This window comes from Haliotis asinina, chromosome 15 (assembly GCF_037392515.1).
Source record: "Haliotis asinina isolate JCU_RB_2024 chromosome 15, JCU_Hal_asi_v2, whole genome shotgun sequence".
Lineage (NCBI taxonomy): Eukaryota > Metazoa > Mollusca > Gastropoda > Lepetellida > Haliotidae > Haliotis > Haliotis asinina.
Window position 1 is genome coordinate 6,091,661 of NC_090294.1, and position 27,708 is coordinate 6,119,368.

General features: G+C 44.2%; 1 protein-coding gene across 1 annotated transcript; it reads right to left on the reverse strand.

The window, feature by feature from the left end:
* LOC137265726 (aldo-keto reductase family 1 member B7-like) lies at positions 1-27,603 on the reverse strand. The gene is made up of 10 exons (XM_067801166.1): positions 27,372-27,603; positions 22,927-23,088; positions 21,626-21,742; positions 21,242-21,319; positions 20,214-20,336; positions 3,825-3,931; positions 3,078-3,159; positions 2,503-2,586; positions 1,138-1,220; positions 1-234 (listed from the first exon to the last, which is right to left on the reverse strand). The coding sequence occupies exons 1-10, from the start codon at positions 27,453-27,455 to the stop codon at positions 192-194; spliced, it is 963 nt and encodes a 320-aa protein (XP_067657267.1). The 5' UTR covers positions 27,456-27,603; the 3' UTR covers positions 1-191.
* Between the last annotated feature and the right edge of the window lie 105 nt (positions 27,604-27,708).

The following is a 27,708-nucleotide window of genomic DNA, read 5'->3' on the forward strand; positions in this document are numbered from 1 at the left end:
ATTAATGGTTCGTGGTTTATTTATTTCCAATAGGATGAGTACAATACGTGAAGTGTATAGTAAATGCCAGCAACAGATCAGAACCGTGCACTCCTTCACACAAGGGAGACAAAGACTTCAATTGTTGTCACATCGAGTCACACCCACCGTTCCCTCTCGGTCAGCAGGTTAACCAGCTGTATGCTGGGTGTTTAGGCGGGGTACTCGAAGGGGTATTCTGGGAAGGACTTGAAGCTGTGAAAAAAGGCTGATGACAATCGTAGCTGAATTGTAACGTGACTGTGTGAGCTAGAGTATGAAACATTGTGTGAGCTAGTGTATGAGACATTGTGTGAGCTAGTGTATGAGACAATGTGTCAGCTAGTGTATGAGGCAATGTGTGAGCTAGTGTATGAGACATTGTGTGAGCTAGTGTATGAGACAATGTGTGAGCTAGTGTATGAGACAATGTGTGAGCTAGTGTGTGAGACATTGTGTGAGCTAGTGTATGAGACAATGTGTCAGCTAGTGTATGAGACATTGTGTGAGCTAGTGTATGAGACAATGTGTGAGCTAGTGTATGAGACATTGTGTGAGCTAGTGTATGAGACATTGTGTGAGCTAGTGTATGAGACAATTTTTTTTCTAGTGTATGAGACATTGTGAGCGTTAGTAAGTGTTTGTGAGTTGCAAGTGTATGAGGTGAGTGTGTCGGTTTCAAACAGGCGGTATCCCATCTAGAATGCTTGCAATATTTTATGAATGTATACTGTCACAAAAATGGATGTACGGAAGGGCCAAGGAAGCTATCCTATAAACACCCGTGGAACACCCTTCAAGTGGAGAGATAGACACCACGTATGGTGATGTGTATGGGGTGTATGTGTGCATGCTAGATAACGATCAGAGTTTTTCAGACACGTGGGATGCGCCAATATTGTCAATAGGAATTAAACCATGCATTCAAACAAGTCTTATAATGACACATAAAACCATCGCATACACCTCATACAGATCACAAAATATGTCATTGATACCGCTTCATTAGGATGTCTACGGAGCCAGACATTCCATGTTTGGTGTATGTGAGGCTACTACTGCGTTCTTTGGCTTTCTTTAATGCATATCTTTCACAAACGAAAACAAAGGAAGACTTACTTGTCCAGCCAGACGAGCCGCAAGTCTTTGTTCAGAGTGGCGATAGCTTTCATCTCATCATCTGACAGCTCGAAGTCAAACAGCTGGGTGTAGAAGGTGTCAAGTCATGAAATGTGATAACAAATATCATATTTACGACAACAGTTGTTATATGCAACAACTGACATTTATACCGGTATATAATTTGATTGAGGATGTTGCCATCTCAGCCGAATCAGGAGGTGCGTTGATCGGTATCAGCTCAACAAGAGAGAAAATCTTATCAACGGAAAACGCCACAACGTGGCATTAAATATATACGTATTGAGTGAGTGAGTTTAGTTTTACGCCACACTAAGCAATATTCCAGCTATATTATGGTAGTGGTATGTAAATAATCGAGCCTGGACCAGACAATCCAGTGACCAACAACAGCAGCATCGATCTGCGCCATTGGGAACCGATGACATGTCCCAAACAAGTCAGCAAGCCTGACCACCCGATCCCGTTAGTCGCCTCTTACAACAAGCATAGTCACCTTTCATGACAAGCATGGTTTGCTGAAGGCCTGTTCTACCCCGGGACCTTCACGGGTCCTAGCATATTGAGACATGAATGATTATGTCCATGTCAATGCTGACAGAGTGTCGTTTTTGTTTGTCTTGTTGTTTGTTGCCTACTCCGATCTAAACATAATTCCTGTATAGAGCTGTGGTCCGTAAAAGATCGAGCATTAATCATATACTCCAGCGATCAACATCATCAGCAGGGACCTACACAGTTTTTATACGATTACACGTGTAAACTAAGTCAGCGAGCCTGACCACCCGACCCCATTAGTCGCCTCTTATGACAAGCGTGGGCTGCTGACGGCTACTACTAATCCTGACCTTAAAGGGCAAATGTGTACACGAATTATGGAAAAACGGTATGTGCAGAGATTGCAAACAACCCTTTTGGCTGTGTTACCATACTGAAGTCCTTCAACAAAAGTGGCCGTGTCCACAAAGTCCCCAGATCCCTAACTTTAGACTGGTGGCATGATGTACCACGTCACCTGGTCTATAAGACTGGTTGCCAGTCGTTACAATCGTCTAACACCGCTCGCATTGTCCTTGTCACCTCGTCTTTGTTGAAAGTAGCGAAGAAAGTTCATCACGTAGTTTCATCAGTACCTTTATATTATGCTGATATCATGGAGCACGGTATGGGCCGTTGTATATCAGTTACCAAAGGGATAGCTGTCTAGAGTGTCCACCAGTAGTTAGGACGATGTAAATGTGATGTGTGAAACAGATCTGTGTACTGATGTAAATCGTAGCGTCACACATGGTGATCAGCTGCTGACCTGACCTCTGACCCGGTACAAGTTCTGTGTGTTCTCACCTCGATGTTCTCCTGGATTCTGTGAGCTGTGACACTTTTAGGAACGGTGGCGTATCCCCTCTGGAAGGCCCATCTCAAAGCCACCTGCGTGTTAGTGGAAAGTAACAATGACATCCAAAACCTCTCAACATGCGTAGTAAATTACTATTACTTCTATATCACGATAACCGATTAAGAAAGAGTAAAAGTAAAACACAGTGGAAACTTGAAGCAGTCAATGCTGAAGTGAAAAGAGTTTCTTTGACATTTGTCTTGAAAAGAAGACTCTGGGCTTCATAGCCGTGGAATAAAAACGGTATCTTCGAAGCAAACAGAAATGAAAAAGGAACATACAATGGTGGACTTGGGGAAGGTTGTAAGAAGAGACGTGATGACTCTGATTCTGGAAACAGCACTTGCATCAGGCTAGAGGCCTGTCTTACTTCTGATTTATGTGAATGAGTGAATGGTTTTCTTACTAGAGTACGTTAAATTCCTACGTGCATGGCTGTACTTATCGCCAGACGGTGAAATGAACACCTCATTCACTCAGGTATTGTCCTCCATGTAATTCCCCCAGCAAGTTGGCCTCATACCTGTGCTGGAGTCTTGCCATACTTCCGGGCAGTATCCTTGAGAAGGTTCTCCTCCATCAGATTGGGCGTCGGTTTCCCGGCACTGTTGGAGGGTTTACAGTCTTTGACAATATTCCAAATAACGCCCAACGCTCGCGTGCATAACAAGGTTTCAAATCAGTTCAGACACTTCGGTTATTCACATCTTATACTCCCCTACTTATACTTACCTATATATTTGTCTTGTATAGACGACTTCGAAACACCCACATTTTATCATGTACACGATTTCGTAACCCATACACTTTATCTTATACACGTGTTTTCGTAATCCCCGCACCTTATGTAGACGCACGGTCATTTCAAAGTATGGGAACTTATATGTTCCATCATTTAATACCATGGCTATGACGACTAATAGCAATAACAGGTGCCCTTGCTTATGCATTTAAATAGCATATCTAAGGAACAACATTCATTCGGATCAACATAAATTTATTACTGTGTGGCTGTTGATCATTAAAGCTGTTCTGTTTCCTCTTTGACGAAGACTGGAACTACAGTTTTACCTATAGTAGGTAAAATACGCTAAAATCTGAATTTATTACTGGTGAATACATCGAAGAGGACGCTTTCATTACGAACTGACACCTGCGCGCGACCTGTGCGGTCCTCGGTGTTTTGTGACGTTTTAGGAGAATGCACTTTGATGTATTTTCCGGAAATGTTAGGAATCTTAGCTGAATACCTAAAACTATATCTACTGACTATTCCTGTCCTCCTTTAGCGAGAGGGGAGAACGCTGTGACGGTGATGTCGTTTTCCAGACAGAAGTTGAGGAGGTCGTTGTTGTCCATGTAAGGGCTGATCTCAATCTGTGAAAGACAGGACACTAGACATTCCAGAACCAGCCTACAGTTAGGTGTTAATGATATGTCCTTCATCACATGTAAGGGCTGATCTCAATCTGAGGAAGACAGGACACTAGACATTCCAGAACCAGCCTACAGTTAGGTGTTAATGATATGTCCTTCCTCACATGTAAGGGCTGATCTCAATCTGTGAAAGACAGGACACTAGACATTCCAGAACCAGCCTACAGTTAGGTGTTAATGATATGTCCTTCATCACATGTAAGGGCTGATCTCAATCTGAGGAAGACAGGACACTAGACATTCCAGAACCAGCCTACAGTTAGGTGGTAATGATATGTCCTTCCTCACATGTAAGGGCTGATCTCAATCTGTGGAAGACAGGACACTAGACATTCCAGAACCAGCCTACAGTTAGGTGTTAATGATATGTCCTTCCTCACATGTAAGGGCTGATCTCAATCTGTGGAAGACAGGACACTAGACATTCCAGAACCAGACTACGGTTAGGTGTTAATGATATGTCCTTCCTCACATGTAAGGGCTGATCTCAATCTGAGGAAGACAGGACACTAGACATGATTACACGATGCCATTTAGAAAGTGGTCAAATGCAACATATGTCATATTTGGGATTTCACTTTCTTAGTAAAGTACAAATTCTAGTACTTTTTTCGGTTGAGTCCCATCCGGGATTCGAACCCGCACCCTCAGAGTCAGGCACCTAATCGCCAGCACACAAAGTCAGCCGCCTAGCCCGCTCAGCCACCGCGACTTCCACAAAAATGAAAGTCGGACAACTGGTAGTCTAGGCTGCGTACTTTGTGTACCCCTCTGATGAGTGTAAATTGGCACGGCTCCCACGGCCGAAAGCTATGTCCTTCCTCACATGTAAGGGCTGATCTCAATCTGTGAAAGACAGGACACTGGACATTCCAGAACCAGCCTACATTTAGGTGTTAATGATATGTCCTTCCTCATGACGGAAAGTAATATATTATGTCAACTAAATATGTGTTTGTGTGTACAAGATAATATCCACACACAGACGGTGATCCCAACACCGATGCTTTACACTGACTAACCATCCTAGGGGTTCAGTCGTGTTGTGAGAGGGTTACGGGACACAATATTGTGTTGTACATTTAACGAAATGCTTATGATAAACATTTGCCTGGGTCAAAAGGCTTTACACACACATTTATTATTAAACAACTTGATATCACTCTTTAACTTACAAACTAGTACTGGCAATCGTGATTATATACTTCCTATCGAAAGTTTGGACTCACTTAAAACACTCACTATATGTTAATCCCTTTGGTGAATGGTTTTGATGAGAATTCGTCAATTTTCACTGCTATTTATCCATCACTGAATTCAACGTTACGTTTTTGTGGTTTTTCTACAATACACCAGTTTATGTGTAACAGTTCCAGTAGTATAGGGAATAGGGGTTTTGGCTCACTTTCAAGAAATGTCTCTACAAAGCCTTATTTACTAAATAAGGCTTTGGTTGGGACCTTAGATCTTGCTACTATTACCCCTACTACAAAAAGGTTGGGTGTCTATGAAACAGTTTACCGTGTATTGGTTGGAGGTAACACTGTGCCGTACGGTACGATCAATAATTCTTCTCTTACAAACCCCCTACCCGGCCCATCCCTCAAGTAGTACAAGTTAGGTTCGTCGGCTTTCATATCCACTTTATCTATGTTGTAAGTTTTGACTGACCATATAGGATCGGTGGCCCGCTTACAGCTATCGCCCTCGTGTTCCCCCGGCTGGTATAGATACCTCCCACTATAAAAAGTTGGCGGCCTATGTCATGTTTATATCGATGAAACAGTTTAACGTGAACCGCCTACGATCTCTTTGGTGTTCATAATAAAGGCTTGCTGGGCTTTTTGTATCCCCTGTTCTATGTACTTTTTTTTCTCGTCCTCGCTGATAGCAGACTTACGAGACTTGGATCGAATATCTTGTTTCATTCCGTTATATTTTTTGAGTTCAGAGAGGATTGAACGAAACTCCTCTTCTGAGATCTTACTATCAGAGAGTGCCGTGGAAATACGCTCACTCACTGTGTTCAGCTTTGCTTCGGCCAGAACCCTGATCTCGTCGTGTTTCAATGCCTTACGATTAAGTCTGCGTGATACTAACTTAAGCGCCAATCCTGCTAACCCTGCCACCCCTGCCGTTATTTCAATACCTAGCACTATAGGTGCAGCCACGATGGTAGCCAACAACCCAACGCCTGCCGCCCCTAGTCCCATGCTGGTTGCCATAAGGGTAGTGTCAGCCCCGTCCACGATATTGAAAGCTCTATTGTACTTTTTACATAGTGCTTTCCGCGTGTCACAGTCTTGTTCTAGTTGACGTTTCACATCACATAACTGCCTCAAGCGGAACCCATCTACGGTTTCCAGTGTCTTCGCTACTTCCTCTACGACTGGGTACAGACCCATCCTATAATATATATTTTGAAAGATATTTTAATTGGGTTTCAGTTAATAGTCTATCAATGTATTTGAAGCCTATAAGGGATAGATCATAACTAATGATAATAGGTGAGAGGCTAATAGACTTTTCTGTTGTAATAAAAACCCCAGGGAGGTTTATTAAGCGTTTTATAGAACCCGTGGGGGTATTCCGTTGTAAAACAATACGGCAATATTGATCTAAGTGTTCGGTATACCAGTGTATTGCCAACCCGGGTAAAATTTGGCGTCCTTTCGAGGAGTTTTCCTGGTCAAAATACGTAAAGACGACTTCTATGATGATTGTGTAGGGGGAGAATATATCAAGATGCCTTTGGTGTAAATACATACTGCTAAATGTTAATTTACTTTCTATTCCAGAAATTAACCCAATTTTTTCTTCAACAAAATATATCGAGGCTGTTGCTTCATTCCCCGTAATGAAATCCCCGGGCCAGATACCGTTATTCCTAATCTTAGAGATAAACCTCCACCCTTCTTTTGTTGTGATATAAGGTGAGGCTATTGTTAAGTTGATCAGCCATTTAGGCTCTTTAAGATCTGATAACGACACCCGTCTGTACACGTTGTCTTTGAAGTGCAGGATATATAATTCATCTTCCTCACCAGGCTGATCGAATCCCTCTGTATCTCCCAGGTCGTTAAGTGTAGTGTTGGGATGATGACTGGTCATTATTATACTATTACGATATAATTTCCAACTGGTTTTCTGATAATAATTCAGGGGTGAACTTCATACCCATGAAGTGTATGTTGTCAGGCAGGAAGATATTGGTTAGTGATATCTTGTTTTCCACGATCACGTTGACCCCCTGCAGACTGGTGTTGGAGTCGGTACCCACCCGCACGTAAACGTTACAAACTTGATACTGATGTTGTTTGCCCCACCCGAGTTTGATCCCCTTCACGATCTCGATATCATTCCCCGATGGTTCCCCTAGGTAGACTTTGATGATCAGTGTTGAGTTTGCCGGTAGACTCTCTAGTATAGTGACCACACCTTCGAATTCAGACACCAACTGCAATTTCACGTTTTGTATGGCTGGTTTACTCGATAGCATGTGGGCTGCCATAGTGTTGAGTGGGCTGACGACTACGCTACGTCTCTGAGTTGGGACGTAAGCCACGAGCAGGGTTCCATTGTTCACGACTTTGTTTAGGTGGTTGTCTTTGTTATCAGTAAACACGTAGGGAGAGACGAGTCTAATATTGAGAAACCAGTCGTCGTTATCGGGTAACAACACCCACTTGTCATCTTCGGTGAAGACGAGCATATATGGCTTGTTTTGGACGACGGTAGTGCTCTCAACATCGTCTAAGTCGAACAGTTTACCCCCGAACGATGGGTATATTATCCAGTTATTATCACCGGTGTTGACAAGGGCGTACTTAGTGTTGACTGTTGCTCTTGTGGTATCTACTATATCACTTAGGGTTCCACCGGAGGGGATTTCAACGCGTTTGTAAATGTTGTTTTTCAGTTGCAAGGCATACGATTTACCATCTACTCCGGGAGCGTCGAAACCGCGTGTGTCTCCGAGGTCGGAGATCCCGATATTGACGCATTTTTTCACTCCGGGCCCTTGTGCGCTGGTCATTTTACATGAAGCGTTAAGCTGAGGTATCCTATATTTACAGGATTATGATTTATATCTAACACCGATATTGTCAGCTCAGGTATGTTGCCCTGGGTTAATCTCTTATACTGCCGTGGTGAAAACGACTCGGTTCTACCGTCGTTGTATTTCTCAGTTTTTACCGGCACTGCTCCCAGTATAGTGGAAGGGTGACCTCCTTGAATGTTGTACGTTGTGCTCACCTGACCGAGATGAATGTACAGCTCTCGGTACGGTACTAGATCGGGTAACTTCGTGCCTGTGACGGTTGTTGTTGGTTTTATCTCGTCAGGAGACATACCGAGTATCCTCGCTAATGGTCGGCCGAGCCTCAAGGGGTTTCTTCCGTTGTTGATTAACACCACTGTACCGTTTGAGTCGTTCATCTTGAGTTCGGCTCCAAGGGGTTTGAAGACCTCGTCGTTTAGAGAGCACACACTGTAGTAGCCGTCAGTTATCTGGCTGCGAGTTCCACTGACGAACAGCTTATTGTTGCTGATGTTGATGTTAGTCCATTGCGGTAGGTAGGTGATATCGCAGAGTGCGACTTCGAGTTGACCTGACGTGTTATCGATCGCGTGCGTCAGCTGAACGGCCTCACCGCTCGTTATTCCTGGAAGTGTTATGTACATATTACATATATACTTATTATATAATAGTTTTAAAATGTATTCCCCTGGTGTGTTTTACCCTAAACTGGACGTAGATTTCTCCACCATGAAGATCGTGGTTGCTCCTGGGTTGTATTTCAATGCCAAGTTTATAGATATGCCTGATAAGTATAAGCTTTCGGTGACTAACGTCAAGGCAGTCCACGCTTGGTTCAACAACCCTATGCAGTTCTGGCAGAATCAATTCAACTTTGCCGTGTGGTGCGCTACAACGGGGTGTGGTGTGACATTGACCGACACTCGGCGTGGACCGCTGAGTCAGTCTGTGTTCAAGTTCCACGTGTACTACCAGGTCAGACGTATCCTTAAAGAGATCAGCGCCCCCCTCCCACAGGACAAAGCGTGGGACGCAACAAACAACCCGTACGATAGACGGGCCTACGAACGTATTTGCAACGAATTCGAAATAAACCCGAAGACGGATTGGCGTTTGCCGGGGCCGAACCACGGGTTGGGTATTCCTTACAGTGATGGGTTCGCGGCAAAAGCATTTAACCAATATATACTATCACACTTTATGAAACGAAAAATGTTTAGTTCGGATAGTTTTTTCCATATACTACAGGATCTTGTTCATAAACCTGCCAAATATGGGCCACAACCAGTGAAAGATGCTAGTGATGATTTAGTGAGACGAGGTATACTTAAGCAGGGCTATGCTTTGTCAAGTAATGAATGGAGGGATGATCGTATGGACTTTAAAGGTGGTGTTGCTTTCAAAATCCAGAAAGTGGAGCAGTCAACCGCAGACGGGTGGAAAATGTACATGCTGGACACGTCGAAAGGGTTTACTCATGCCGGGGTAGTCAGGTTGAACGACTCGATTCGAACGTATGTGTGGGCGCTGTTGGGCGCGCAGTCGCAAACGCGTTCCAACATCATCGGTAAGGGAACTGCTTACGACGCTCAGAAACAATTCGTTGTCAACGTTGAGGATGCTATCAATTCTCCAGTTGATCTCCCGCGGGCTATCGAACGCTACCAAAACGTGTTAGAATACGCCAGGTCGAAAGTCGACTACGTGTTCGCCGTGGGGCTGTACATGGCTCCGAATGATATTGCAACTGAGAGTAAAAAAAGTGGTGGGTTATAACAACGAAATAGTCATAGCCACGAAGGATCAAAAGTTGGGTATCAACCCCGATATTAACACCACCTATATCCCACACATCCCACCACGTGAAACGGGTATAGTTGCGCCGCCCCCGGAGCCTAAAGTTCATGTGGAGGTACCCCCCACACACTCTCATATTCAGGCTCAGCAGCATATTGATAGTAAAACGGCCCTAGTGGTTGGTGGGGTAGCTTTGGGACTTATTTGGTTAAAGATTTCTTAGCCGCTACGTACACCAGACCCGCCACGGCGACGATGGCTGCCCACAGGTTTTGACTGAGCCACATGGCAGTTTTAGACAGAGCGCTTAACAACCACGAGACGATGCTACCCAGGATGCCGGGAAGGGCTTCGGCGGCTTTACCAGCCAGTTTAGCTAGGCCTTCCCCGAGTTTTTTTATCCAGTCTTTAACACCCCCACCGCCACTTGGAGTTCCCCCGCCGCCGGCAGGCCCCACAGGGGTTCCTCCCACCAGTGACACCACCAGGGTTGATATGATGAAACCCAATGCAGTCAGAATACTGGCGATGGTGATCCCTTGCTCCCGGAATAATATCCGAATCCTGTCTGCTAACGTGGTGTCTCGGTGGAGGACTTGATTGATGGTTTCCCGCACACGGCTGACCTGGGATCTAAGCTTTTCTTTGTAGCCGGACGCTGTCTCCAACCATGTCTGCCTTTCATCTTCCAAATTACGTATTCGTTCCTCGATGGTGGCTTTCATAGACTCGTCCTCAGTTTCACCGAGTTTTTTCTTTTCATAGGCGATGTGGTCGTCTATCTCACTCATTTTGGCCGTGCTTTTCCAGAGCTGACCACGAATGGTTTGCATCAACAGGTCCAACCCCCGCAGTTCCCGAAAGGTAATTTCGAGACCCGGGAAGGGTTTGTTCTCGTAGTCGGTCAACACTTTTTTAATATCATAAGTCATGTTTTGATCCGATGGGGCGTCCCTGATGCCTTCCAGACCTTGAACTAACTTCGGAGGAATCTTAGGTCGCGCGCCACCGTAATATTCTAAGCCTAGTTCATCGCGGATAAAGTCAATCCCATATTTACCGGCCAATGTTGATAAAGCAAGCGGTTCTCTAGTGCGTTTATTCATGAGATCGATCTCCGGGCGAGACTTCAAACGCAGCGTGCCATTGCTGAGGGTAAAATCAGAATAGTTCCTTCCCAACGGCTTGAGTTTGGATTTATTTTCAACTGCGTTGTAATAATCGTCGACGGCGCCTTTAAGGAGCTCATCACTTTGCGAGAATGAGGTCTCCTGGTCATCATTGAATGCCTGGGCACTATCGTCCCACATATCATCCATAGGTATGTCTTCATCCATTAGTATTAAAAATATATTTCATTTATATAACAATGTACGGTAGAAAATTAGATCCTTTCAGAAGATTGAGAGAGCCATTAGGCGCCAGAGCCGTGCGACAGTCGGTGACCATCACCAACAATCCCAGCAAGATAGACCAGAATCAAACTCTGCTGGTTAGATTTCCAAACCTTGGTGAGAATGACCTCATTGTACCAGGCACTGTTCGACTGGCGTTCAATATCACGTTGACCTCCGACAACGACAAACGCGAGCTAGTGCGGAACGTGGGTCAAGCTATCATCAAGAAAACGACCGTCAAGATCAGCGGTAACGAGGTGCTGAGCATCGACGACAGCGACGTGTTTCACTGCTACAAGGATCTCTGGAAAAGCGAGAGAGAACGAGTCAATGATGTGTACCAGGGCATCAGTAAATCAACCCGGGCGCGCATAGGGTATGTCTTCACGCAAGACCAGCAAGACAAGCTATCGGACGGTGAAAAGGCCATCGCTCGAGCATACGGGAATCGATTCTGCGTGCCGCTCGACTTCGAGTTGCTCACGGGACACGCGCCGTTTTACCAGGCCGCGCTGGGTGATAGGCTCGAATACGAGCTCACGTTTAACGACTATAGCAAAGTAGTGCGTACGCCGAATGGTGATGAGGCCAGTTATGCCATAGACAACATCTCTCTGGAGTTCGACATGGTCACTAGCCCGGAGCTGGCCAGGCAGGTTCGAAGCCAGTACTCTGGGAAGATGGCCATCCTGTACGATCGCGTACTGAGGCATAGATCAGTCGTGAGAGATAAGAGCGACACTGTGTGGAATATCAACCTGAACGTGCCGGCGCGATCGATGAAAGGTATCCTGGTCGTCCCCGTGGAGTATTACGATCCATTCCGGAGGGACAGCGAGAAGTTTTTCAACCCCGAGATTGAAAAGGTGGAAGTGACCATCGAGGGCGTGCCCAACCAGCTGTTCAGTCATGGTATGAGGCCACACCAGCAGTGGGATGAGATAAAAAAGCTACCAGTGGGGGATTATATAACAAAGGACCTGGACCTCGGCTCTGTGCAGATCGGTGAATACCTGACCACCAAGTACGCCCTATGGTTGGACATGCGATCCACGGATGATGATAAACTGCACGGTAGCGGGCGCCGTATAGATAACGGCAGCGAAGGGATAACCATCCAGATTACTAAGAAGGCTCAAACCGCTGGTAAGTTGAAATTATATCTGTACGTTATTATGGACGCGCAACTTAATATAGACAATGGGAGATTCGTGCAAGCCATCTACTGATGGGGGGTACCCCCCCACACCCCCCAACAATAAACAGTCCCCCCACACACCCCAGGGGTACCCACAACTACCCACTGACCCACACTGCGCCATAGTGTGCGGGCAGACTGGCTGTGGGAAGACCGTTTTCGTGTTGGATATGTTGGAGGGTTACTACAAGGATGTGTTCGATAACATCGTTATCATGTGCCCTACTCTGAGCATGAATAAAACGTACGCGCGACCTTGGGTGATGACGGACCCGGACGTACACAAAATCGACCCTGGAACACGCCTGCAGGACTGGTTGAAAGCTCTTCACGAGAAATTTAAAGGGGAACCGACGCTGTTCATACTGGACGACTGCAGCGCTAATCGCGAGATAACAAAAAAGAGAGACATGCTATCGTACCTGGCCTTCTCCGGCCGGCATGCAAATCACAGCGTCTGGGTGCTAACGCAGAAGTTCAACTCGGTGTTGAAAGACCTCAGGGAGCAGACGCGATGGGTGGCCTTATTTCACTGCAAGGACAGGGATTCGTTCGAGGAGTGTTTGAGAGAGAACGATGTGATGAGCAAATTAGAACGGGAACGGGTGAAGAAACAGCTCGCTGAAACTAAACACGCTAAGCTCGTGCTCAAGACCGACCAACCAGTAGCATATATAGTATGCTAAAGCTAAGCAAAGCTAAGCTAAAGCTAAGCAAAGCTAAGCAAAGCTAAGCAAAGCTAAGCAAAGCTAAGTATATAGCTATGATATTTGAAGTGTTTGTCGTGTGCAACTTAACCTTCATTTCTCTGTGTTTTGTCTGCATCGGGTATTATATAGTTAAAACTAAATCTTACTTGTTATATTATAAGATGGAGTGTGAAGAATTGCTCGAACAATTGTCGTTGGAGGGTTCCCCCACGCCGCCGGCAGGCCCCACTGATGACAAGCGAGAGAAACTGGTGGCGTTGGCTGTTGGCGGCAAAGCCAAACATTACTTTGGAGACTACACTCCGGATAAAATTCACAAAATGTCAGCCGAAGAAATCGATAAGCTGTACGCTAGATACGAGTCCCGGCTCGGAGCAGAAATGACAAAAACAATAGGATCGGCTATGACCCAGATATACACCGGTATTGTGTCATACTTCTTTCCCATTCCACCAGAGCGCCGACTTTACCTGTGGGAGGACCTCGAGAAAGACCCTTTTATCGAACACGCCGTGAGCTCTATCAGCTGCGGGCTGTACCACAAATATGGTATGTTGTTGGCTCCAGTGACGGCGGCGATTATCACGGCAAAACATTGTCAATTTGAGAGAAAGAATAATAATAATAGTATAGATGGATGCTGCTCCCGAGGTGACGGAAGTGACACAGGAACCAGTGAGGGAAACCCCTCCCGAGGTGACGGTGGAGACCCCTTCACAGGAACCAGTGAGGGAAGTGACCCCAGTGGGGGTACCCCCAACAGTAACCAGACAGAAGAATCCTAAGAGAGTAGCTGCCGGTAAAAAACGGTGGTGTAACCAACATAAAGTGACCAACCCCCGACTGTTGTTGGCTGTAGGTGTAACTGCTGCCTTGGCTATCTCGTGGTTATACGTGGGGGTACCCTCCCACAGTGAGCCACCACCCAACAGTGAGCCCCCCACCCCCACGGTAGACCCGCATATCATGTTATAATTTTAATATTTTATATCATATACATAATGTCTGAGGGGAAAACGTTCGTCAACGACGCATACCACGCCACAGTGGTCGCCAGTCTAGCCGTAGGGTACGCTCGGTTGACTAAAATGGTGCTTAAACAACCAACTATCAAGCTAGATTTCAACCTGCAGGATATGGGTATGCTCATAATGAACCTTGGTATGGCGATGGCCACAAAAGACATCCTAGTAAAACAAGGGATCATACCTGAAAATATAATGAAATAAATATAGGGATGGCCACGATAGCTATGATGGTCGGTGGGGCGTTAGTGAATGCCCTGGCATTTTCCGGGAGTAATTTCCTCTTCTCGAAACTACGAGATGGGGCTGAAATACAGGAAGAAAGGAAGTGGCACGATCTCGCTATTGAGAACTTACAAAAGGCACAGGCCGAGTACGCTAAAAAACGCCTCCAGAGGATCGATTTCATTAACGAACAACTCAAGCGTGAAAACCATGCCGTTCAAACATTCAACGATGTCGATGAAGCAATGAAAGAATACTACCTACTAACTGGTAAACAATTGGAACCGCTCAATAAACCCACACTCGCTCAGTACTACACACCATCCAAGGGACAAATGAATCGTGAACTGGGCTTCATAGTGTTGGGTATAGCAGCTACTGCGTTGGTTGCGAAGCAATTAAATTAAAATACCTATATAAGTAAACATGAGACCCGCTCCATACCGATGCGAATACATACTTATGGGGAAGACCGAGGCCTGTGGTAGGAAATGCAGGAATCAGGGGTTCTGTTGTTTCCATATGGGAAGTCCTAACTACACGTGTTCTGTGTGTGGTATCGGGGTTAAAGGACACTACTGTCTATGTAAAGCTCACGGAGCGAACGTAGTCAGACATCAACTCATCTACGAGAATAAAAAGGACTACATAAAAGAACGTAGGCGACTGCTCAAGATAGACTCCAAACTCAATACCAAATAAATGTTTTACTCATATACAGGAATACATGCACAAGGAACACTATATCCAACAGTGCGTGAAACAGCCACATATTTTTTATCAAGGGTTACCTCCCTTTACTGTGACCCAATTAGACATTGGTTCTCTTAGGTGTAAACACAATGACTACTGTACGCGGGCTAAAGCAGGTCGCAAAACAGAGAGGTGTCATCGGGTATTCTCGAATGCGGAAGTCAGCATTGTTGAGATTACTAGGTTTAGAAGCCCCTCCTTCAGTAAAACAATTAAAAGCTCAAGCAAAACAGCTTGGATACACGGGTTATTCAAACCTGGGGAGAGCCGGGTTAACCGCATTGTTATCACATGCCCCCGTAGCACGTCCCACTGTAAAACAACTGAAAGCCGAAGCACACGATTTGGGTTTAGGTGGGTATTCCCGTATGAGAAAACCACAGCTTGTAGAATTATTACGACAGAATAGAGCTATTGACCTACAGTTCGTGCGCACTGAGCGCGCTGTAGGCAACTATTTGAGAGGTTGGCGCATGCACGTTGATAGAAACATAGACATTATAGATATCAAGCCTCTGATAGCTGATAAGGTCAACCAGGAACTAAATAACCTAGGAAGTATCAAGTTTCAGATCACAGTGAAAATGTCGCTCGATAAGCAGGTTGGGGGCCCCACAGGGGCCACTGAGTATGTTCAGCCTTACTTCCGAGGTCAACAAGAGGTCGTCACACATACAGAGACCATTGATACATCAATCGATACCAGTTTTCAGCAGATACGAGAATACCTAGAACGCTACACACACTTGGGGTCCGGGTGGGCTGTAGATAAAATCGATAATGTCTATCTAGACATAGCTACCTACGTGCCGTTCAGAGGCGGGTCATACCTAGCCTTGCCTCCCTACTATAGGAACAAACATGCCATAGTAAACGTTAAGAATAGAGGAAACGATTGCCTGAGGTTAGCTATCAGGTCAGCCTTATTTCCAGCTTTCAGATAGGCTTTCTAGCTATCCCCAAGATGATGGGCTCAATTGGGATGGTATAGATGAACCCACCCCCATATCCCAGATCACTAAAGTAGAAAAACAGAATAATCTGGCTATAAATGTTTTTGGGCACGAAGGTAACACAACAATAGTACACAGGGTCAGCCCGGTGAAGGATCGCCAAGTTATCAATATATTCATGATCCAGCGAGGTGACAAGTATCACTACACATGGATAAAACACTTTAGCAGGCTGTTGTATGACCAATCAGCATACAAAGGAAAGACCCACTTCTGTGAACGATGTCTACATGGCTTCACCCGAGCTGATTTATTAGAATCCCACCGGGATGATTGTCAAGGTGTGGGGCAGACAGCCATACGAGTCGACATGCCTAAGGAAGGTGATAATATCCTAAAATTCTGTAACCACAAGAACCAAATGTCTGTGCCTTATATCATATACGCCGACTTCGAAGCCTTAGTGGCTGCCGCCGGCGAGGCTCCCAGTGGTAGCTTCACCCACAAGACACAAGAGCATAAAGCCTGTTCGTTTGGATACATTGTCGTCCGTTGTGACGGGGAAACGAAAGCTCCGGTAGTATATAGGGGGCCTGACGCGGCTGAAAGGTTTCTAAAGTGTTTGCAGGAGGAAGAAAAAATTATTAGGAATGCATTGTATAAAATCGCTCCCATGCGTCTGACCCGAGTCGACAGGCTAGCCCACGCTAGTAGCACTAACTGTCACGTGTGTGAATCACCACTTAACGGTGATTCGGTGAGAGATCACTGTCACATAACTGGTAAGTATAGAGGCGCCGCTCACAACGCGTGCAACCTCAAGCTTAAAATCAACCCTAAGACAATAAACATCCCCGTTGTCTTTCACAACTTGAGAGGGTACGACTCACACTTGATCATGCAGGCCATCGCGAAAATCGATGGTAATATAACGTGCATCCCCAACAACATGGAGAGATACATCTCCTTCAGCTTAAACGGGCTTAGGTTCATTGACTCGTTTCAGTTCCTCCTGTCGTCACTCGACAGTCTGGTCAAGGCCAACAATACCTTCCCTATCACCGATCGATACACAGACGCCGAGACTAGACCCCTGCTTATGAGGAAGGGTGTGTACCCCTATGAGTACATGGATAGTTGGGCCAAGTTCACCGAGACCAGACTACCCCCTATTGACTGCTTTTATAGCAAGCTGAATGAGGCGTCCGTCTCACGAGATGATTACTCGCACGCGACTAACGTATGGAATAAACTGGGTTGTAAGAACCTGGGTGATTATCACGACCTGTACTTGAGGACAGATGTACTGCTGTTAGCCGACGTGTTTGAAACGTTTAGGCGGACGTGTTTCAAGCAGTATAAACTCGACCCCGCATGGTATTACACCAGCCCAGGTCTGTCGTGGGACGCCTTGCTTAAAAAGACCGGAGTTAATTTGGAATTGCTCACAGATTACGACATGCACCTATTCATTGAGAAAGGCTTGCGAGGTGGGATTTCCATGGCATCCAAACGATACGCGAAAGCAAATAATCAATACGTGAAAGGTTACGATCCTAACAAGCCAACCAATCACATTCTCTACCTCGACGCAAACAACCTGTACGGCTGGGCCATGAGCCAGTATCTACCTACAGGGGGATTCGAATGGGTACCCCACGTTGATGTTATGGGGGTTGCACCAGATTCGAACAAAGGGTATATCCTCGAGGTTGACTTAGAGTACCCCAAGGAATTACACACATCGCACAACAGCTACCCCCTGGCCCCCGAACGTATGAGGGTTAACCCAGACTGGATGTCTGAGTACCAACATAACTTGTCAGGTGGGCGTGTGACAGACGTTGAAAAACTCGTGCCTAACTTAATGAATAAGACCAAGTACATCGTTCACTATCGCAACCTACAGCTGTACCTGTCGTTGGGTATGAGGCTGACCAAAATACACAGGGTGCTCATGTTCGACCAGAGCCCATGGATGGAGCCCTACATCAGAATGAACACAGACCTACGAAAAAAAGCCACCAGTGATTTTGAGAAAAATCTCTACAAGCTCATGAACAACTCGGTGTTTGGTAAGACTATGGAGAACCTGAGGAAACGCGTGACCGTGAAGCTGGTTCGGTCGAGTGAGGAAGACAAGCTCAGGAGATTGATAGCCAGTCCGGCATTCAACCGTAGTAAGATATTCACAGACAACTTGGTTGCCCTACACATGAAGAAAAGCCACATAAAATTCAACCGGCCTGTTTACGTGGGGATGAGCATCCTCGATTTATCCAAACACCTGATGTACGACTTTTACTACAACGAGCTCAAGAAACAGTACGGTGACAGGTGTGAAGTGCTGTACACTGACACGGATTCCCTGCTGATGGAGATTCGAACCGAGGACGTGTACGAGGACATGAAAAAACACCTCGATTTATACGACACCAGCGACTACCCTAAGACCAATGCCATACACAGTACGGTAAATAAAAAGGTCCTAGGTAAGATGAAGGACGAGTGCGCTGGCACGCCCATAGCCGAGTACATAGGTTTGAGACATAAGATGTACTCCATACTGAAAGCCGACAATAGTGAGATCCGGAAGCCTAAGGGTGTTAAGAAGTATGTGGTGAAACAACACATCAAACACGCTAGATTCAAGGAAGCCCTGTTCAAGACCCGTACCTTTAGGCATAAAATGAACACACTTAGAAGTGATGGACATAAGATATACGGACTGACTATAAACAAGACGTCCCTGTCGCCTATGGACACGAAACGTTGGATAGCTATTGATGGGATAAACACATACGCGTATGGACATGAAAAAATTTGAGGCTATTTACTACAGCCCGCGTGGGTACTGGAAAGGAGCTAGCGCAGTAGATAAGCTAGCTAAAATAGCGCGAGTACCCCCGGAGGAAGCCAAAGCGTGGCTTGAAAAACAAGCCCTGTGGCAGATCTATTTGCCGGCACCACGCTACGTGCCTAGAAGGAGGTTCGGTATTAACATACCTAATAGCGTTCACCAGGCAGACCTACTGTTCCTACCCCACGACAAGAGGTACAAGTATGCCTTAACCGTAGTGGACGTAGCCAGTCGTTACAAGGAAGCCGAACCCTTGACCACGAAAGATTCGGCCCAGGTAGCCAGAGGATTCGAACGCATATACAAACGCAGCCCGCTGACGTGGCCAACAGAGCTGCAAGTTGACCCCGGACGGGAGTTCATGGGTGCCGTGTCACAACTGCTAGCCAAACACGATACAAAGGTCAGGCGTGGCACGGCCGGAGCCCATCGCTGCCAAGCCATAGTTGAGAGATTTAATAGGACTTTGGCTGAGCGCTTGTTCGGCCATCAGTATGCTAGGGAGATGGCCACCCCTGGAAAACGATCGACTGAATGGGTCACGAGGTTACCTAAGGTGGTGTCGGCAATCAACCATGAAGTCACCCGTCTCACCGGTAAGAAACCGGCAGACGCTATCAAACTAAAATCAATAATTGCAGAGTCGGCCGCTCCATTGCGTGGGAAGGAGAAACAGATACCAGATAGGGCCCTAGTGAGGTATCTATACCAGCCGGGGGAACACGAGGGCGATAGCCGTAAGCGGGCCACCGATCCTATATGGTCAGTCAAAACTTACAACATAGATAAAGTGGATATGAAAGCCGACGAACCTAACTTGTACTACTTGAGGGATGGGCCGGGTAGGGGGTTTGTAAGAGAAGAATTATTGATCGTACCGTACGGCACAGTGTTACCTCCAACCAATACACGGTAAACTGTTTCATAGACACCCAACCTTTTTGTAGTAGGGGTAATAGTAGCAAGATCTAAGGTCCCAACCAAAGCCTTATTTAGTAAATAAGGCTTTGTAGAGACATTTCTTGAAAGTGAGCCAAAACCCCTATTCCCTATACTACTGTTCCTTTTAACAGTATGGAATATTTTGTAAAATTTGTTTAGAACAGTTGACTGAAGTAAATGGATATCTTTACACTGGTGAGTCTAAATTTTTTATGGGAAGTATAGTTGGGTAAATAGTGTTTTTATTCATGTCACATTTACAACATATTCTCCGAGTGCGAGGTACACAGCCTGTCCTATGATAACACTGCATCACACACCTGCATGTTGACCGGCTTATACTTGAGATTGTTGGCAGACAGTAGACGTTTCAGCTGTGTGATGTTGAAGTTGGAGACGCCAATGGCCTTGACAAGACCCTTGTCCACCAGACGTTCCATAGCCTGGTGTTAATATGTAGAATTATACAGCCATAAAAACAAGGACTGGTGAGTCAACAGGCTTGGCGGAGGTACACATGTCGACAACATAGAGACAAAACAACACAAAACCCGAGTAAATGTGCATAATCAGAATGTGTCCATTTTTATACCTTTTCTAGCTATCACAGATAGTAACATCCACTGTATAATGAACCGACGGTAAAGATGTTATTGTGAACTTCAAAGTTATATCATTTACTTTGAAAGAAGTACCGATAGATGATCATTTGGCACGCACGTGACTTGACCATGCAACGTAGAATGTAACATAGCCTTAAAGATAACTGACACCTTGGAGCTGTCAGCTTAACGCTATCTGGAAGACAACACAGGAGTTAGTGGTCTTAGATTAACACCGATGCTGGATATCAGTTGTGACCCTTGGTAGGTTTAAGATTGTGAAACATAGTCAGATATTCTGTATATTTACAATTTCCTGTCGCTATTAACGTGGACATATTTGTAAAAGTGTGTTAATTTTGCCCATGTTAACACAGAGATTCCACACAAGGCATGTTCTGTGTCTATGTGTGAATGTGTCTCTGTGTGTCTACATATATATCTCTGCGTCTGTATGTATGTGTGTGTGTATGTATATGTGTGTGTGTGTGTGTGTGTGTGTGTGTGTGTGTGTGTGTGTGTGTGTGTGTGTGTGTGTGTGTGTGTGTGTGTGTGTGTGTGTGTGTGTGTGTGTGTGTTTGCTTGAGTGTGTACCTGAACGCGTTGATCTAAACCGGGGTGCCAAAGAAGCTACACAGCAACCACAATAATGGAATATCTTAACATCTACATATAACCATTATCTTAGTATTAAATACTGACAACTTTAGCGTGGATATATCACCATGTTGGAAAGAAGGACTCACTCGCCAAGTGTCAACGAAGTCCACGTCGGCAGGTTTGAAGTCTGTACCCATGATCCACGCTTTGCGATCTGCTGGTTCCTGTCAGATCGAGGCCATACAGAACACGAGTCTTACAGTTCCAGTTGGTATACACTACATACATAGATACTTCGTACATGAAAGTTCAACTGTGATTCACAACTTCGATGTAGGACCTTGTGCTTTACCGCGTTTTCTCTTGTAGGAGTCATACGACATACCAGAAATATTAGGTGTAATGTAAGAAAATGAATATGATTTATAAGTACCTATGATGCGATTCTTCATGTAAAAGCGTATCTGCTTTCCAAAAATTACTAAAGAAATGTAGATATATCGACCAATCAAAAACAACATTCAAATTACCTGCCACGCCATTGGCCAGTGCATGAGATATAGGTCAACATAGTCCACTTTCAGGTCCTTGAGAGACTCTCTGAGACCGACCTCGACACGGTCCGGGGCATGAAAGATACTCCATAACTGACAGGAAAATAATAATAAAAATACGAAGAAGAAGAACAGAATGAAAGAGGAACGAATTGTTTTCAGTGATGTCAGTAATTGTGTTGAGCGTACCCAAGATTTCTAGAATAAAAGGTATAACATGTAGGTCATACACCTATTTGACCCATATATTTGACTCATATATATATATATATATATATATATATATATATATATATATATATATATATATATATATATATATATATATATACACATGTGTGTGTGTGTGTGTGTGTGTGTGTGTGTGTGTGTGTGTATATATATATATATATGAAGAATGCAGTCACCCGTCCTGATTATTTCTGTATGTCCCCGTGTTTTTTTTCAGATTATTTTGCTCTTGCATGTGTTTGTGACAAACTGCTGAGGCAGGATAAGCTCCACTTTCCAACACCTGGTATCGTCACTACTTGGCAGTGTTTCATGGGTGGTGGAATCGCCTAGTCGTTAAGCGTCACGCCGAGGAACCGGGTTCGATTCCCGACATGGACACAATGTATCAAGTCCATATCTGGTGTCCCCTCGTGTGATACTGCTGGAATATTACTAAAGACGGCGTAAAACCTACCTCACTCACTCACTCACCCATAAGGACACGCTTTCAGTAAATACTTCTTAATACAGTAACTGAAACACGTTTACGCTTTTATTAGCTTTGACAGTTGTGGCAACAAGGTACCAAGATTAAAGCATTATTTATGATCTATCGAGAATGTTGACGTATTTGCATTTTAACTATGCTATATATAGTGTGATTGCTCTAATGTCATGTAACTTTGAATAAGAACAAACGTATGGCACTGTTAATGACGAAATGAAAGCAAAGAATTAGCCCGATAAGCTGTCGACACAAGGTGGATCTAGTGGTTAGAATACTCAACTTAAAGAAGTTTAAAAACACTTGATATTTTCCTAAGACTAAAGTGAAATTGTAAAGCATGGCTTGTAGGTATTGTCACACGCATGTTTGTGCATCTTCGTATACTGGACAAAATAAGTTAGGGATATTGGTATTTTTATGACTGATATTTTATCAATATGTCATTGAATAAATACATCATTATTCATCATTTCAAAATTCACAACTACCCTTACTATTTTTGTCCAGTATACAAGTCACAGGGAAAAATCAAATCAAGATCATACACGGGAATTACCTTTGATGTTATAAAGAGGTCTTCCCTCTTCACCATACCGCTGTTGACGACCTCCGTGATGGCATTCCCTACTTCATCTTCCGACCGGTAAACCCAGGCAGTATCAATGAGGCGGTACCCGCAACTGATGGCGTATTTCACTGCCTCGTACACCTCACCTTGCTGCAGACGCAAACAATATGTACAGTATAAAAGGGATTGACATGTCACACGCGCCGGATGCTGAATTGTGAGGTCGAACCCAACACCTTCACTGTGTTTCGATGATTTGTAAACACAACTGTAAGACATGCATAATCGTTTCTCTGCCTTGTAGAGTCCGAAGTTGCACAGATGAATCCACCTAAGACACAACAAAGGATCTTCACATGTATTATGATGTAAGTATGTGTTCATGATATTGCAAAACCATATTCAGATATACCATCCACACACAGCATCCATAGACTCAATAATATGATAACAAAGCTGACAACTAAGACCACCAGTGTTTTGAACAAAAGGAACAATGTTTGCAGAGAAATCTACATTTTACTGGTCCACAAGAAATGAAAAAAATGACGTATCGTCCAAGAAAGCAACTGTGGTTTTCACATGGCCTGCAAACATTTACTGTGCTTATCATAGGTCAGCCTGTAAAAATATCAGCACGTTTCTGAAGTACAGGATGGAGAGTCTTAGTAGATTGTGATAGGTTTTCAACATGATCTACTATTATGTTTTAAAACAGTTGATCGAGTTTTATCGTTTCAGATTTAAAGGAAGGGTTGCTCTTTATTGCAGGTTCCTTGTGATACTTGGGATTTGGCTCCAGCTTTACTGGTGTTTATTTTGTAATACTCACTTCATCGTTTAAAAATTGGTCTGGATTTATGTCTGGATAGGATATTGCAATATCATGAACAGATCTTGGCTACTACCCAAAAGATCTGGGTTAGAAATGGCCTTCATCCTATACAGACCCGTGAAGATTCGGGGTAGAACAGGCCTTCAGTAACCCATCTTTCCAACAAACATCTTTCATAAGAGGCGACTAAAGGGATCGGGTGGTCAGGCTCGCTGACTTGGTTGATACGTCATCGTTCCCAAGTGCGCAGATTGAGACCCATGCTGTTGATGACTCTATTGTCTGGTCCAGGCTCGATTATTTACAGACCGGCGCCATAAAGCTGGGATAGTGCCGAGCGTGGCGTTAAACAAAACTCACTCTCTCACTTCAACCTATATTTGTCGTAAGAGGTGACTAATGGGATTCATAGATCAAGCTGGTTGACACATGTCATCGTAGCCCAAAAGCGTAGATCGATGCTCATGGTGTTGATCACAGGACTATCTGGTCCAGACTCGATTATTTACAGAGCAGAATAATATATCTGGTATATTGTACAGCTTTAAGCAACAAACAAACAAACATCCTGACACCAACCACACATTTATACTGAAATGCTGATGACCCCTTGATTGTCTGGTCCATACTCGATTACTCACAGACCACCACCATATAGCTGGAATTTTGCTGAGTGCAGCGTAAAACTAAATTCACTCACACACTATTCCATTTGTAAAGAGCACTCAAAGCTTAAAATAAATTAACGTACATGCATTATCATATATCGTCAGGTGAATACATTGTGGTAATTAAACTCAGTTGTTTGTGAAAAGGTCACAAAAAGAAACACCACCAAGTTACATCCAATGAATTTATTTTGGGTTAAATACGGTAGAGCTTGCCTACTGCAGCGAAGGTGTTTTGCACGTGAGATTTGTGCTGAAGCCACGTGACGAAGGTGACGTGGTGAGATTGAACATGAGCTGAGTCATTCGAGGTCTTCGCACAACACGGCGAGCAGCTTTCTTAAATCGAGTGTATTGGACCTTGTTGAAGTTATGAAGGTTTCAGTATTGAACCTTCAATCCGTATGGATAATTCTGGATTACAAGCCGGATGGTTCATGTACGCAGTATTGCGATCTGTATTAGCAGTGAGGTACTGAGATTCGGATGTAAGGAGGAGAGGGCTGACCTGATGTGATCTTATATGACATGGAGCGGCCTGGAGATGGGACCTGACCCAAAATTGAGGATGTAAGGAATTGGAGATATGTATTTTAGTTTTGCCTTGCATTTAAACACAAACAAATGAATAATAACAGTAATGATAATAATATATTAATAATATTAATAAAATGAAGTTAGTATTGCAGGAACGTCTGTAGTATACTTCATATATGTGTAAGCAGTTTTTTCTGGTTTTGAATTTGCTTGTTTTTCAGGTACAGGTTGAAGGTGCAGACGAGATGGTATTTTAATATTCTGCCGGCTCTTTGTATACTCTGTGTTAATAAACCTGCTCGTCTGTGAGCTGCGGTAGGCATTACCCATGCGAAGTATTTTGTTGTACATAAATAAATATTTTATGTTCGTTTGATCGAAGAGAATTAGAACATAAAATGATGTATTAAACATCTGACATGTTTTTGAAATTATGAAGCAATGCACTTCATTTTGCCCCGGCTTTCTATGGTCATTTAATAAACTTTCGGGACAAAAAGTGGTTATTTGTACCCCTGCACGCACGCACACACACCGTCAGGGACCGCCTGTTTCATGAAAGAGTGACTAGTTTCTGAACCAATGTAGCTGGGCTATTTGGGTTGACATCTTAACAATATATGAAAGAATATTCAAAGCACACATATTCTAAAAATTGATATATATATATAAAATTCATTTATTTATATATATGCGAGCCGATAAATGACACGTTGTCTGGCAACAATGCATTCCCAATTCAGCTTCACATGACAACATTTTTAAAGTAACTGAAAATAACATAACTGCATGTTTCTTACATGTATAGTATTCCCAGAAATTATTGAGAATCATGTTGCGTCATGTAACTCATTACGTTTATTAACTTCTGGCGTTTTACTTACATAAACATGTTAAAACATCATCCTTTTACAGTCTCAGTCTTGTTTTAGTACTTTGTTAGACCTCCTCGCTCAGCAATGCATGCCTGAATACGCCTAGGCACACTACCCATCAAAGTTTGTAGGTAATCGTGTGACAGGGTATCCCAATATTAAACCACCTCGGCCTTCATATCTTCAATATTTCTCAGTCCCTTTTGGTTTATTCTGTCCTTCATGACTCCCCACACATTCTCAATTGGGTTTAGGTCTGGGCTGTAACTGGGCCAGTCTAAAACTTCAACATTTTCGCCCGACAACCACTGTTTTGTGTAGCGCGCAGTGTGTTTTGGGTCATTATCATGCTGGAAAATCCAATCATCTTCATACAATGTTTGTGCTGTCGGAAGAAGGTGACCATTTAGAATGTCAACGTATCTTTCTTTTGTCAAGTTTCCCGTGAAAACACACAATGGCGTCACTCCGCGAGCCGATATGCCACCACACATGTGAAACTTCGGGCTATGTTTGGGTCGCTGGTAGATAGGTTTGACAGTATCTTTGGTCCAAATTTTCACACAATTAGGGAAAAGCCAAACAGAACTTTCATCCGAAAAGAAAACATTATCCCAATCTTGATTTTCATGAGCCCGACACCAGTTTAAACGTTTTTCCTTTTGTGCATCTTTCATCAACGGCGAGGGAATTCCACGTTTTTTCACCCAATTAAGTCTCTGTAATTCCTGCCTAACTGTTTCATTGCATACCTGAGGACTTCCTCTGCTAATCATTTCATTTCTGATGTTCTCAACACTTTTCAATTTGCCCCTACTCACAATCTGCCCAAGTCTTCGGCGATCCACAACACTGAATTTCCTAGGCCGACCTGCCCCTGCTTTGTGCTCTATCCCGGTTCCTGTTTGAATATTCTTCAAAGTTCTGTATACTGTAGACAGAGGAATACCATGTCTACAAGCTAACACTTTAGCACCAGCCTCACCCCTTTCAAAATCATCTAGAATGAGCTTTCTTTTCTCTCTTGCTGTAAATTCTGCCATGTCAACACAGGAAGCCGTCTGCCCTGACAAGGGAGATAACTCTTGACGTAATGAGCTGCCTTCTAAGCCTTCAAGAGTTGTCTCCCTTATTTAGTATGCTTAGTGCATAGTGAAAGCCCTTTTTCCAATCTTAGCATCATTAGAAAAAAAACAAAGATTTTCTCAATAATTTCTGGGAACACTGTAATCCGTGCATACTTAAGAGGTTTCTAGCTGACTTCCGGTAGGCTGTCTTCTAGGGTCTTTTTTAGAGGGTTTACGACAATAGCTGGTTAGCAACGTAACATCGACAGTTAAAAACGACACTGTGCGATGTCTTAATATATATTCTATTTTTAATATATTTTCATAAATTTAATTAACACAAAGTGTCATGGTGAGTGAGCGCAGATCTCACGGGAATCACTGTGGGGTATGTACCGTAAATATTCCTTTCCTTTTCTTAACTTAATCATTCTTAGTATTTCGTACTTACTTTAAACTTATTGAATGTCCCAAGACCCACCATCGGCATGTACTGTCCGGTGTTGAGAGTGATATTTGGCACTGACCCTGCCATTTCCCACTGACCACGTTATGATAGGGGCGTGGCAACAACAACTGCAGTTATCACTAACTGCAACACAGCGCCGTCACTCGCTGTATCATATCATTCGTCGCCACTCGCCTCTTTCAGTTGCCTCGCTATTCGGCTTGTCCCGGTCATCCAGGAAACTAGGCCGTGTCTCCGCATTTATCAGGACGATGTTGTATGAGAGCGCATAACATTCACAACTGCCCCAGCTATAAACAACTCAGCATTATACTCTCTG

Coding starts and splice junctions, on each gene's coding strand:
- LOC137265726 (XM_067801166.1), bottom strand. CDS start 27,455: ATGGCAGGGTCAGTGCCAAATATCACTCTCAACACCGGACAGTACATG. Junction 21,320..21,625: donor ACTGGCCAATGGCGTGGCAG/GTAATTTGAATG, acceptor TCGATCTGACAG/GAACCAGCAGATCGCAAAGC. Junction 2,587..3,077: donor ATGGCAAGACTCCAGCACAG/GTATGAGGCCAA, acceptor ACTAACACGCAG/GTGGCTTTGAGATGGGCCTT.